The following is a 13,331-nucleotide window of genomic DNA, read 5'->3' on the forward strand; positions in this document are numbered from 1 at the left end:
TTGGGCCCACAGGCGCCCAGAAACCAATCCAGCAACATCTGCACTCCAAATGGTGGTCCTTCCCTTCTGAGCCCTGCCGTGTACCCAAACAGCAGTTTATGACCACATATGGGGTATTGCCATACTCGGGAGAAATTGCTTTACAAATGTTGGGTACTTTTGATGGAACGGTCGCACGGTTCTGTTAAAACAACGGAAGTGAAGTGAATGGGTTCAGGGTGCTATCCTTGACAACAACGGATAGCATCCTGAAGGAAAAAACTGAAGTGGGCATGGGGCCTTAGGCTTCATTCACATCTGCGACAGGGCTCCATTCCGACGTTCCGTCTGAGCTTTCTGTCGGAACGGAGCCCTGACTGACACAAACGGAAACCAGAGGTTTCCATCACCATTGATTTCAATGGTGACGGATCCGGTGCCAATGGTTTCCGTTTGTCTCAGTTGTGCAGGGGTTCCATCGGGTTCTGTCATTTTGACGGAATCAATAGCATAGTCGACTATTGATTCCGTCAAAATGGTTTTGTCCGCTTGTGTCAGTCAGGGCTCCGTTCTGACAGAAAGCTCAGACGGAATGTCGGAACGGAGCCCTGATGCAGATGTGAACGAAGCCTAACAGCTCTGAAAGGGATCATGTGACACAGTCAGTGACTCGTGTTTTTGAAGAATGTTCAGATATCGAAGTGTTGATCTAAAAGTGGCCAAAATGTTCTGTTCATGGCTTGGTTCATGCTTGTAGTTTTTTTGTTTTTTTAGCCTTTGCCAGAGGTGCATCCGAAAAAACGAAAAGTATCTATCCTGCTTTTAGCTAAAAAATAAAATGCATCAAAAGCTGCACAAAAAATAGCATAGGAAACTACATGAGTGAATGCAGTCGAAAAAAGTATGATCTGCGCTTTGAAGGGCTCACACAATGAATACTATCTGGGAAATATTAAGGCAGATTTATCATAAATTTTGCGCATTTTGCTTGACCTGTTCTCTTCCTTATACCACCTTTGATCTGGCTTCATTTGCGACAGAATTGTGTGCCAAATTCTTGGCACAATTTTGCCGTGCTTTGGCACATTTTTGTCCATGTCCCTTTCAACACACTTTTTATAATTGTCTAGTTAGGCACAAAGTTCGAAAATTATTGGCACATATATTAGTAAATCTGCGGCAATGTTTTCAGTTTTTTTCCACAGACATAAACAGGGACACTGAGGTCTTTGCACAGAACTACAAACATAATGAAATCTGGTAAACAATTGCAGATTGTTATGAAAAAAATTCCCTTAAAATTGTTACTGTTCTTTTAAATATGCGACTAAAGCAAACATAACCTTGAATAAAATCCTAAACAACTTATGGACTTTGTGCTTCTTAATAGCCCCTGTTTTCTTCAGGCTTTGTAGCTTGGAATTTGGGAGGAGACCTATGATTATTCTACATAAACCTGGATTCATTTCCTGGTTACATTTATAATCACCAGTGTAGACAATGGGTGAGATCTCAAAACTCCTGACATTGCCTTGTTTGTTACAAAATATTAACATAAGGAATCTGTAAGGAACTGGTCATATTATCTCTATGGTATCCCATCTCCTTTCTGACACAACGTTCATTGTTCGTCATAGGTTCTCGATATGAAGCAAATCCTTGGTTCTGGGTTGGCTGCATCCTGGGCTTGACTGGCGCATTAGCAGCGGAGGATATTGAAATTGCAAAGGAACCATTTAAACAAGGTGAGCGCATTACTTGACATGATGATTTCACTTAAAGGGAAACTCCACTTTTATGAAGGAGCGTCCTGTTAATAGCATACATGGTGCAGTCACTGTGCTTGCCCTGCCGAGCTGTCAGCTCGCTACAAGCTGCCGTTTTTTTGCAGTGCAGGATTATGTTTTTTTGGTTAAGCGCAGGCTTTCCTTCTAATAGAAATTGCTATTTATTCAGCACTCTTATATATAAGTGTACAGTATATCAATGAACTAATACATTAAACCTCTTTGAAACAACCACCAAAAATTTCAGTGAAAATGGTGCTCTAGAGGGGTGGTCCACTAGGAGTACGCAAATTGAAAATTCGTTAAAGTAGATCTGGTCCAGAATATTTGGGTTTCTCTCAAAGAGGTATTCATTTTAGAAAGGTTTCAAAATGTTATTAGTTGTTGCATGTTACAAAATTGTTATTACTTTTATACTGTAGCAACATCAGAAGTTTTAAAGATGTCCACAATTATAATTTTTTAGAAATCTAACCATAATCTCTCACAACTAATGGTAACTGTTACTGTATCTGTAAAGATCTGTGTCCTAATCAGAAACCCTCCAGTTCCTTCAAACCTGTTATGGGGTTCAAGGGAAAACAGTCCCTGATTTTCAGCCGTTTTTAATGCATCAAGCATTTTTTGATGCATTTTTTACGGCCGTCGTTGGAGCTGTTTTTCTATTGACCCAATGAAAAACGGCTCCAAAAACGTCTCAAGAAGTGACATGCACTTCTTTTTACGGGTCCTTTTTTTTACGCAGAGTTTTTTCAAACGGCCCGCTTAAAAAAACGCCCCGTCGGAAACCAAACACAATTTTTCCCTTTGAAATCAATGGCCAGATGGTTTGGAGGCGTTCAGCTTCCATTTTTTCATCCGTTTTTCAGGGTGTTTTTACGACCTGAAAAATGGCTGAAATAAGCCGTGTGAACATACCCTGATACTACATTTCCACTGCAGGGAAAATGTATTGCCAACAGCAACTTCCCCCTAATAAATCAGCTGCAGCGCTTTTCATTTAAAAAAGATGTAAAACCCCTTTAAGGGTTCATTCAGATATTGCAGTTGAGGCGCTGTTGAAACTGCATAGAAAAACCAAATGCATTTTTTACTGTGATTTGAGTCAATTTTCAATGCAGTCGCAGTAAAAAACGCAACCACATCGGAAAACGCACCAAATTTCGGTAAACTTCTATTCTTTGGGAGAATAACAGTTAAAGACCTTCCCAGATCTTTTGCATCAAGAGTAATCGACAATGGAACGGGTAGGGGGGTAAATTGAAACCCCAAATTTTTTTTATTTTGTAATGTTTCTTGGATTGTGGGAACTATTCAGGGACTAAAAGTATTACTGCTTCTAATACATGTGGCTGATCGCAATCATACGTTGCTAATATTGGGAGGAAGCATGAACATTGCACTCCTTTACTTGCCACAACTGTAGTATTTGACAATGCAGTGAATTTAGAGTGAATCTTCTTTGTATATGTGTCTATGCACATTTTTTATGAATTTTCTATAGTAAAAGTTATATTTAAAAAAAAAAAAATCTCCAGTCCTATTCCAGTGATTTTCTTGATTTATTGTAGAGGAAAATTGTGTCTGAAATCTGTCCCTGTAGTGAGGGAGCCTTTCACTATACTTTAAAATAAAAAATAATGAAAAATATGAAGCTCAACAAGTAAAGCACATTGATTTTCTGTCATGTCTATGTACAGAACCAGATCAAACAATATGTGTTTACATCTGCAGGTGATAAATCAGATTGAGCAAACATTGTATATGTCCAACAGATAATTGGAAATATACATACAATAGTAACTTAAAGAGGCTCTGTCACCAGATTTTGCAACCCCTATCTGCTATTGCAGCAGATCGGCGCTGCAATGTAGATTACAGTAACATTTTTATTTTAAAAAAACGAGCATTTTTGGCCAAGTAGCTACTTACCTGCAAACGCTGATGCTGCTGCAGAATCAACTGTAGCCTCTGGTGCCGATGTGTCCGACACGATGCAGGACCTGTGAGTGACGTCACAGCGTGATCTGGCAGAAGCTGGGCGTTCTGAAGAGAAGTGGATGATACTTCTCATCAGAACGCCCAGCTAGTAAAAGTATTAAAAACGCCCCGATGTACGCACATAATACACGCCCACTTGGACTTTTACTTTTAAACACACCCACTTGGACTTTTGCAAGCCTCATTTGCATAACTACAAAAATGGTCATAACTTGGCCAAAAATGCTCGTGTTTTAAAAATAAAAACGTTACCGTAATCTACATTGCAGCGCCTATCTGCTGCAATAGCAGATAGGGGTTGCAAAATCTGGTGACAGAGCCTCTTTAAAGGGAAGGTGTCATGATTTTTTTTAAATTATTATTATATTGATTTTAATATAATATTAACAAAAATTGTATTTAATTGTGTTCTCATTCTTTACTTTTTAATGTATTTTTACTTCTCTATGGGGGCTGACATTTTTTTTTCATCTCTGTATGTGTCGATTAATGACACATAAAGAGATGGAATACGGCACATACAACCCCATAAAGAATGCGAACGGGAGCCGTTCCATTCTCAGATGCGTACTCCGTCTGTGTGGGATCGGCGCATGTGCCACTCCCACACAGACCAAAACGAAGCTCGTTCGTAGAGCGAAATCCGGCGCCATTTTCATGTGGACCAGGAGCCGCTGCTGGACAGCAAGATGACGACTTCCAGCCGCGGCTTCGGCCATATGTTCAACAAAGCGAAGGCGCAAGGAATAGGAGCATAGACCTGCGGAGGCGGAGGCAGGAGCAGGTAATTTATGTTCTTGTATGTGATGTGTGTATTATGTTCGTGTATGTTCGTGTTATACTGTCTGCTGAGCACTGTATCTAATCCTCCTACACTGTGTAGTCGCTCAGAAAATGGCAGCACACAGTGTAGGAGGTTTGAAGACATTCAAACCCCTCCTTCCCCTGGCACTAGCCAGAATAAGGGAGGGGGGATTGTGTGAGGACACTAGAGGAGAGTGTGTCCACCCCAAATTTGCAGCATAAATCAATGAGGTTGCTTTATCACAGTGACCATGCTGCAATTTTGGGAACTGCTCCCTCTAGTGGCCGGCACATGGAAATATTATAAATTAGAATCTAATTTATAATATTTCCTGACTTGTGAAAAAAATTAAAAAATTAAAACAATGTGTAATCACTTAAATACTAATTGTTTAACTGAAATTTTTTTTTTATATCTAGCGACACATTCCCTTTAACTCCCTAGCCACCCACGGTGTACGATGCAGGCAGGAGTCTGCAGAGGCTCTGTGCCATATTATTATACCGCTCTTATTGCATAGGTACTGCCACTTTGCGAGTGTGATCAGGAGCAGCACAGCGGTTGTACTGCTGTAACATCATCTTTTAACCCCGTGTATGTCGCGATCAAAGCATTTTGCGGCATATAAGGGTCAACGTATACTTACAAACAGCATGCCCTAACAACAGTCTGGCATTATGGGATTTTCAACATTTTAATAAAAGTTTATGAAAAATAATTGGAAAAAAATCTGATTAAAGTGATTGGTGAACGATGTAAAAAAATTAAAAGTACATAAAAATCACTTACACATTTCCATCAAAATATAAATTAATATAATCTATAAACATTTTTAATTATGATTGCCTCCACTAAGGCATGGCAGCACTACCTGCCATGCCAAAAATACAACGCATGACCACTGAACCCTCTGATTGGCTGCAGCAGTCACATGTTGCCTGCATGTAAACAATGCACCAGAGTTTCAGCACTGGATCGCCAGGGGAAAGGATAGATGAGTACTGCTTATTTTGTTAATTTATGTAATTTGAAGCCATTGGGAAAAAAAATTGGAACCCAGATAACGCCTTTAAGGATTGTCCAGACTGATAACCTATCTAGAGGATAGGTCATCAGTATATAATTGGTGGGGGTCCGTCACCTGGACCCTGCAACAATTAGATGTTCCAGCAGCCACCTGGCACTGAAATCTATGAAGGGGAAAGTGCCGGAAGCAGATTGCTACAGTTACTGTATAGCGGCTGTGCTGGGTTACTAAAGCTCTGCTCCTATTTGAGTGAATAAGAGCAGAGCTGCAGTACTGCAGCATGGCCGCTATACAGTGATCGGAGCCATCTGCTTCTAGCTTCCGGCGCCTGGATGCTGCTGGGCTGCTGGAATAGATCAGTGCGGAATCCAGGTGTCGGACCCCCACTGATCATATACTGATGACCTATCCTGTACAAAAGTCATCAGTATAAAAAAAAAGCCCCCAGTCTGTACAACCCCTTTAATACTGTCTTCCTGTTCTCTCTAGTAGTTCTGTGATGACTGCAGGCACTTTAACCATAGGGCAAATGGTGCACCTGCACTGTGCCCCATGACAGCGGGCTCTCTGGCGGCGGCACCATTTTTAACTGTGTTTGCGTCCTTTGGACGCAGGCACTATGGAAAACTTGTAAGGGGAGTTTGGAGGCAGACACCGAGAGAAAGGGGGAGAGCAGCATTGTTGTGTGTCTTTTCCTGTGAATGTGTCCTCTGTTCTTGCTTCATTCACCTTCAATGTTTGTCTGTCTTTCTTCTCCCCTACTGTGTCGGTCTGGCCAGTCTCCTTCCTGTAGTTCTGTTCAGCGGCCTGCGGCTCGCTGCAGCGCCACTGAACACTCTGTAGCATTCTTGGTTGTCAGAAAGACAGAGTTTCCCAGGCGGCCATGCTGGGAGAGTAGAGGAGTGCAGCGTCAGCGTGGGCTCATATGGAGTGCAGCATCAGTGTGGGCTCAGACTGAGCCCAGCGCTAACGCAGCGTAACAGCTTAGCGGATTGGCTGGGCATCAATGAACGTGGGGGGAAGGGGATATAGGAGCAGGGAGAAGGGTTGTGCATCAGGGCAGGAAAGTGCGTGATAAGTACAGGACATTACAGCACAGCCCTCAGTACAGCCCGATCACTGGAAACAAAGACAATATTAACACTCAGCACTCCAGTCTGTTTAGAAGAAAGAGGCCCACTCATGAAACTTTTGCACTGGGCCCACTAATGTGTTAAAACAGCCCTGTGCCCAGTAGTGGCTTACAGGGGAGAAACTACACTACTGAGCATGTGCAGCAGAGATTCAGGAGTTTTAATTAAGGGCCTAGAAGCAGCAGCATTAAGATACTAAGTCTAAGGAAGAGAATAAAACATCCGAGTTATCTTTGTTTGTTTTTTTACAAAAAATTGGGCCTTAGATTGATAGAGCATAACATATATTTACAATGCCTTCAATGGGCAGGTGAAACGTTGCCTGTATGTTGGGTGAATAAACTTTTGGGGATTTTTCTACTACATTGGAGTGCTGCCTCTTCTATTGGATTGTGTTCTGACGTTTACATGAGGTTCTTTGTCAAGATTCCTTTGAGGATAGCACCCACCATTTTCTGGTCCCTGCCACAGTGCAGCTCCTATTTCTTCTTTGTTTCTCATAATAAAATAAGATACCCACCAGATTGAAAAGGAAGATATTACAATATGCATCGACCTCCAGCTCAGACCCTGACGAGCGTTTCGCCACACGGCATCCACCGGAGCTACTGAGAAGGGAGAAGTGAATACCGAATATTTATAGGCTGAATCCACTGGACAGGTGCGGGTGTGCGCTGCTTGGTCCTTCCCTGCTCCCGTATCTTAGCGTGCAGATTATGGGCAAACAACATGGAAGCAATTCTAAAATGGCCAATACCCTAACCTGACCAACTTGCTATGTAAATTACAGGCGCATGCGCTCAATGAAAACTGGATATAGGAGCCCCTAAAATAAAGCCATTTTCCGATTTAGCTACTGACCCCAACAATTTATAATAGCTGTACATTCTTCAATTAGGGCAACTGCACATATAAGTTCATCATTATGTGTTATTAACCCCCAGAACTGGAAAATTCATTCTACTAAAAGTGAATAAATAAAAACACTAACAATGAATAAAAGTAATAAAGTCAACGTGAAAAACATTCAAAGTGCGAGTGACAAGTATTTAAATTAAAGTGAAGGGTTTAAAAATAATACAATCCTAATATATGTATTATAGTTCTAACTATTAAATGTACCCAAAAATATTGGAAATGATATCCAATTTCAAAATACTCATTTACAAAGAAAGTGTTAAAATGGATTGACGTACATTTTTAATGATATCCAAATACATTGAACATTATAAATAAAAAATATAAAATACTAAAATGTATATAATGTGCATAAAACCGACATAAAGTACATCATGTATCAATCAATGTGCAACATATATAGTGCTAATTGCATATTAAAAAAAACTTAAAAATAACTGTTGTAGTTAGATGTTGTAGTCTGCTAGATGATTTATTATTATACAGGCTACAGGTATTCACATTTCTAGCGTAATCCAATAGCCATTAGTCGGCCATGCCCACGTTATATCGCCCAGTTGTCAGTCGGATCTAAAGCAATAGAAACAGAAAACAATAATTTTATACATTTAATTAAATACATAATACACATATTCGAACTATTGGACTATACCAGCATTCACTGCACTCTAGTCCTTTCCTTTTTATAAAACCTAAATTCTAAGAACACCCAAATGACAACACCTCCAAATATGCAACATAACGACTAGAGAAAGGACCCTAAAACCAATTTTTCATGTAGACCATTAGGTGTCATAGTTCTTAGGATTGTGATCTATTTACATTCCACATAAGCAAGTCTTCTCATCATGTCACCAACTTTTGATCCTGAACGGATCTTCTCAAATCCGCGAATTTGCAATCCTGTAGGATCATCTCTTTGAAAATCTCTAAAATGTCACTGTATTGACTTTAATTTTTGAAGACTGTCAATGTCATTCGGGACAATTTTCATTGCGGAATGTATGTCACGAATGTGTTCTAGAATACGCACCCTTCATTCATGAAAAGAAAGCCCCTCAAAAATAAGGCCACATGAGCATGTTGCATAGTAAATAACAGTCACTTTTACATGTAATATGGTGCACGATTTTATATTCCCTGGTACCTGTAGAATTCATTTGTGTAACCGTAACCATATATTTACATGTAGAACAGACCCCCACATGGGAAAATCCTTATTTGTGTCCTTTAAACAAAAATAAAAGTTGACACTTGTGGTGTAATATATCCCACAAGTTTGTGCTCCTTTTGGCTGTTACCTTCAGAGTAGGAGGTAAATAAGAACACAGGTCGTTGTCTTGACCTAAAATTGGCCAATACTGTTCCAAAGAGCTTGTCATTTCTCGTCATGTTGTGTTATAATTGGTTATATGTTATCATCTTGTGTATCATGTAACTTTTTGATCGGTGGTTGTTTATAGCATATAATACAGACTGCAACTCAGGACCAGTACAAGATAAGTACTACAATGTATTTACAAACTTATTTAACTTTTTATGTGGAATATACTGTATATATAAAGTACCGTATATCATTTTTTGTTTTATGTAAATCTTACTATCGAGGCAATAAAGTAATACACTTTCATGATACATAATTATTGATATTTTTTTTTTAGATTTTCCTGTAGACTGTGATAAACTGCCAAAGGATAGCCCCAGTGGTGTGTATGTTATCAAGCCCCATTTATCACCCCCTCTAGTAGTCTATTGTCATGTAGAGGAAGATGGTAAACGCTGGACAGTTGTCCAAAAAAACTCCAAAAATACTGAAATCACTTGGCATGAGTCCTGGACCACTTTTAAGTATGGATTTGGAAATGTGATGAAGGATTTTTGGCTGGGTAATGAGTACATTCACCTACTCACGTCTCAGAGGGTCTACATGGTGCGCTTCCTTCTAAAGGACAAGAACGATAAGGAGTGGTATGCTGACTATGATATCTTCAGCCTAGACAAAGAAGTTAATGGCTATACATTGCGTCTCGGAAGGTACTCCGGCACTGCAGGGGACAGTCTAACCATTTTTGACTCAAACATTGTTCATGACAACATGAAATTCTCCACAAAAGACAAAGATCAGGACCGGAGTGCTTCTCACTGTGCAAATTCCTACAGCGGTTGGTGGTATGACAATTGCCACCTTGTCCAACTGAACGGCAAAAATTATATCTACTGGAAAAATGTTTGTACTGGAGATTGCACTGAATCAATGATTATGGTCCGACCTACAGGTATCTGTTGAAGACCATAAAATCAGATATGGACTCTGGGGAAGTAGAAAACAGCACAATGTGGGAATTTTTTTTTACTATAAAAAGTAACATTAGTATTCAGGTTCTTTTAGAAGACTCAAAACAGATACAAAAACATTCTAACAACAATTTTATTAACAATTTTTTAGTTATTGTATATTCTGCCCTCGTTAGATAGCTATCTAAAGCATATATTTCGATCATAGGTTCTACAGAGGGCCCCATGTTTTCCCAATATAAACTCATTTAAAAATAGAGGTCAAGCTTGAATGGCTAAGGCCAATGTAAAAGTAGATTTAATTTTCAATGGATGTCAGCAGGGAAAATTTATTTGGAGCAGTTCAATTTAGATGATCAGGAGAAACTTGTAAGAATACGGCCTCATCCACACCAGAATTTTTTGGATCCATATTACATGGATCCTGTAATTGATGTTATTGCATTTCAATGGGCCATGCATACCACCATATGTGCCAGGAAAGCTCATGGCGCATAACGGAAACATATCTATAAAGCCCCATTCACCCAACAGATGCCACAAGATTGTGCGTTTAATATCTGCTGGTCCGGTATGCGTCGGCATACCTTTTCCTTTTACTGTATAGTAAAGTGTAGTTCTCATATCCTGCAAAAAATGTATACTGCAAAGATGTCAGGGCATTAAATTTTCCCACTACTGCCATGATATATAATTAAATCGCTGTTTGCCTATATACAGAGCTATTCTGATGATAAAAGTGTGTTAGGTCATTTCTTTGTATGCATTTCTCTAATATATTACTGTAAGGATATGTTCACACGATAAAGTAAAAACGACTTTGAAATACAAAGTTGTTTTCAAGGGAAAATAGCCTCTGATTTTCAGTCGTTTTTAAAGCATCAAACGTTTTTTGATGCGTTTTTTGGAGCTGTTTTTCTATTGACACAATGAAAAACAGCTCTAAAAACAGCTCAATAAGTGACCTGCTACTTGTTTTTACGGGGCATTTTTTTACGCGACTTTTTTTCAAATGGCCGCGTAAAAAAAATGCCCCGTCTGAACGAAACACCGTTTTTTTCCCATTGAAATCAATGGCCAGATGTTTGTAGCCGTTCAGCTTCCTTTTTTTCAGGCATTTTTCGAGGCGTTTACTTTCCGAAAAACGCCTGAAAACACTGCGTGTGAACATACCCCAAGGATGCGATATTGAGGGATACATTTTTGGCAAACATTTATTATGCTCCAATGCATCTAAAATAAAAAAATGAAACAACCTTGCAAATAGTCTTGATTTCCAAGGAATTTATAACTAAACTAAATAACTACAGCAGCTGCTAGGAGGTTTGGAAAGAGGTGTGGGACAGTAAATAGTAAGGCCGGATTCACACGAGCGTTTTCGGTCCGTCATATACGGTCCGTATGTCGGCCGCATTTCCCAGACTGAACACACTGCAGGGAGCCGGACTCCTAGCATCATAGTTAGTTATGACGCTAGGTGTCACTGCCTCGCTGAGGGAAAACTGTCCCGTACTGTAATCATGTTTTCAGTACGGGGCAGTAGTTCCGTGGGGAGGCAGGAACTCCTAGCATCATAGAGAACTATGACGCTAGGAGCCCGGGTCCCCGCAGTGTGTTCGGTCCGGGAATCACGGTATATCACGGACCGAACAAGCTTGTGTGAATCCAGCCTCAAAGCAGGAGTTTCTTAAAACTGCTGTCAGTGATTGACAGCAATAAAGGGCATCGGGGTGAGATTCAGCCAGCAACCAGCTCTGCAATCTTGTTGTGATTATAACAACCATATTATGAGAACTGGGCCATACCACACCCCTACAATTCATATGTGGAACTACTGTCCTGTACTGAAAACATGATTACAGTACGGGACAGTTGTCCTGCAGCGAGGCAGGGACTCCTAGCGTCGTACATAAGTATGATGCTAGGAGCCCGGCTCCCTGCACTGTGTTCGGTCCGGGTCTTCCGGCCGAAATACGTCCGTCCTTCACGGACGTAATTAGTGTGTGTGCACATACCCATATAATGCCCCAATAAGGCTGTGTACGACTGAATGGCAAAAATTACATCTACTGGTCCTATTAGGTCAACATAATTGGGCCGGCATAATCCTATGGGAACCGGGGTACAGATTGGTAACACCCAGATCTGAAATATGGTCGTAATAAGAATGAGAGATGCACCAATAGGAGCTGATTGGCAGTTTCCAAGATACACCATTGCAGTTGTCTGCAGCATTGTGAATTTAGGGCATTATAGAAATATTCGGGAACATTTATAAAAAAACGTTTTTTGCCTGAAACATTTTTGTCTTTGAAAATTTTGCACGTTCTGTTGGCCGTGTGCCAAATTTGGGAAGGTAATGCAGACATTATAAATATACACATCAAGCCAAATTTACAATAGTAAATTATTTCCTTTAAAGTAAAAAAATTAATAAAAAAAACAAGAATGAAGGACGCAACTTTGCAAAGAGTCTCGGTTAAACATGTACTAGTGTTTTATGTATACAGCTCCTCTGCAGCCCTTTGTATCTCCCTAGTTACAAAAGAAGGAAAAAACAATAGTGATAAAGGCTGCCTCATAAATTATCATCTAACCGCCAACTCTTTCTTCCTTTAATCTCAACAGTAAACCTGTAGGGAGGGCGCTCAATCTTTTACTTCTGGCCTCCTGGGATATCCGTATCATTTTTTCATAGGCAACAAAAACGGAATTCCTTACTTTCTCTGGACAGATTTACATCAACCCATCCTGCAGTCCTCTTTCGTCAAAATGGCTAAGACAATGGCTCCAAGAATCACGTTGTTGACTCTATTCTTCAAATGCAAAATGTCAAACTAAAGAAATACATTATTCTTACTCGCTAAGTATCGTTGTGATATTAAAACGATAATACTTTATTGTATGGTAATGATTTTTTTTAAATACAGAAATAAATATGAAAATATTTACAAGGATTCAAAATTTGTAACAGTTCCCTACTCGGCCAAAAAAAAGGTATGCTTGCAGCGAGCAATGCGTGAAAAGTTAATACCGTAGACTCTCAGCTTATTGTTTGTTTGAAGACTGTTTCCATTGACAACGTCCTGTATGCACCAGGCAAAAGGTGTGAGAGCATGTGCAGTACTTCATAATGCAGCCCCATTCACTACAAGATGTAGTATGTATTCCACTGGAGCACACACAGGCCAACTGCTAATTCATCCAGTGTCAGCTCAGCAATGTAGAAGACTGGAGGGAGAATTTTGGGAATTTTAGTAGATAGACAGGCTTTGCAGGTCGCACCACCCCACTATAGTACCAGAGAAATTAACCATGGAAATTCGGGTAAGATATATCATTGGGGGTAACAGAACCATTCACATGATTTTCTTTTCGATATACAA

At 39.9% G+C, this 13,331-nt stretch overlaps 1 protein-coding gene across 1 annotated transcript; it reads left to right on the forward strand.

The window, feature by feature from the left end:
* The first annotated feature begins 1,479 nt into the window (after positions 1 to 1,479).
* On the forward strand, positions 1,480 to 9,986 carry LOC142741882 (fibrinogen-like protein 1-like protein). Its single transcript, XM_075851204.1, has 3 exons — positions 1,480 to 1,483; positions 1,617 to 1,724; positions 9,312 to 9,986. The coding sequence occupies exons 1-3, from the start codon at positions 1,480 to 1,482 to the stop codon at positions 9,935 to 9,937; spliced, it is 738 nt and encodes a 245-aa protein (XP_075707319.1). The 3' UTR covers positions 9,938 to 9,986.
* The last annotated feature ends 3,345 nt before the right edge of the window (positions 9,987 to 13,331 follow it).

Source organism: Rhinoderma darwinii, chromosome 2 (genome assembly GCF_050947455.1).
Source record: "Rhinoderma darwinii isolate aRhiDar2 chromosome 2, aRhiDar2.hap1, whole genome shotgun sequence".
In the NCBI taxonomy this organism is placed as follows: domain Eukaryota; kingdom Metazoa; phylum Chordata; class Amphibia; order Anura; family Rhinodermatidae; genus Rhinoderma; species Rhinoderma darwinii.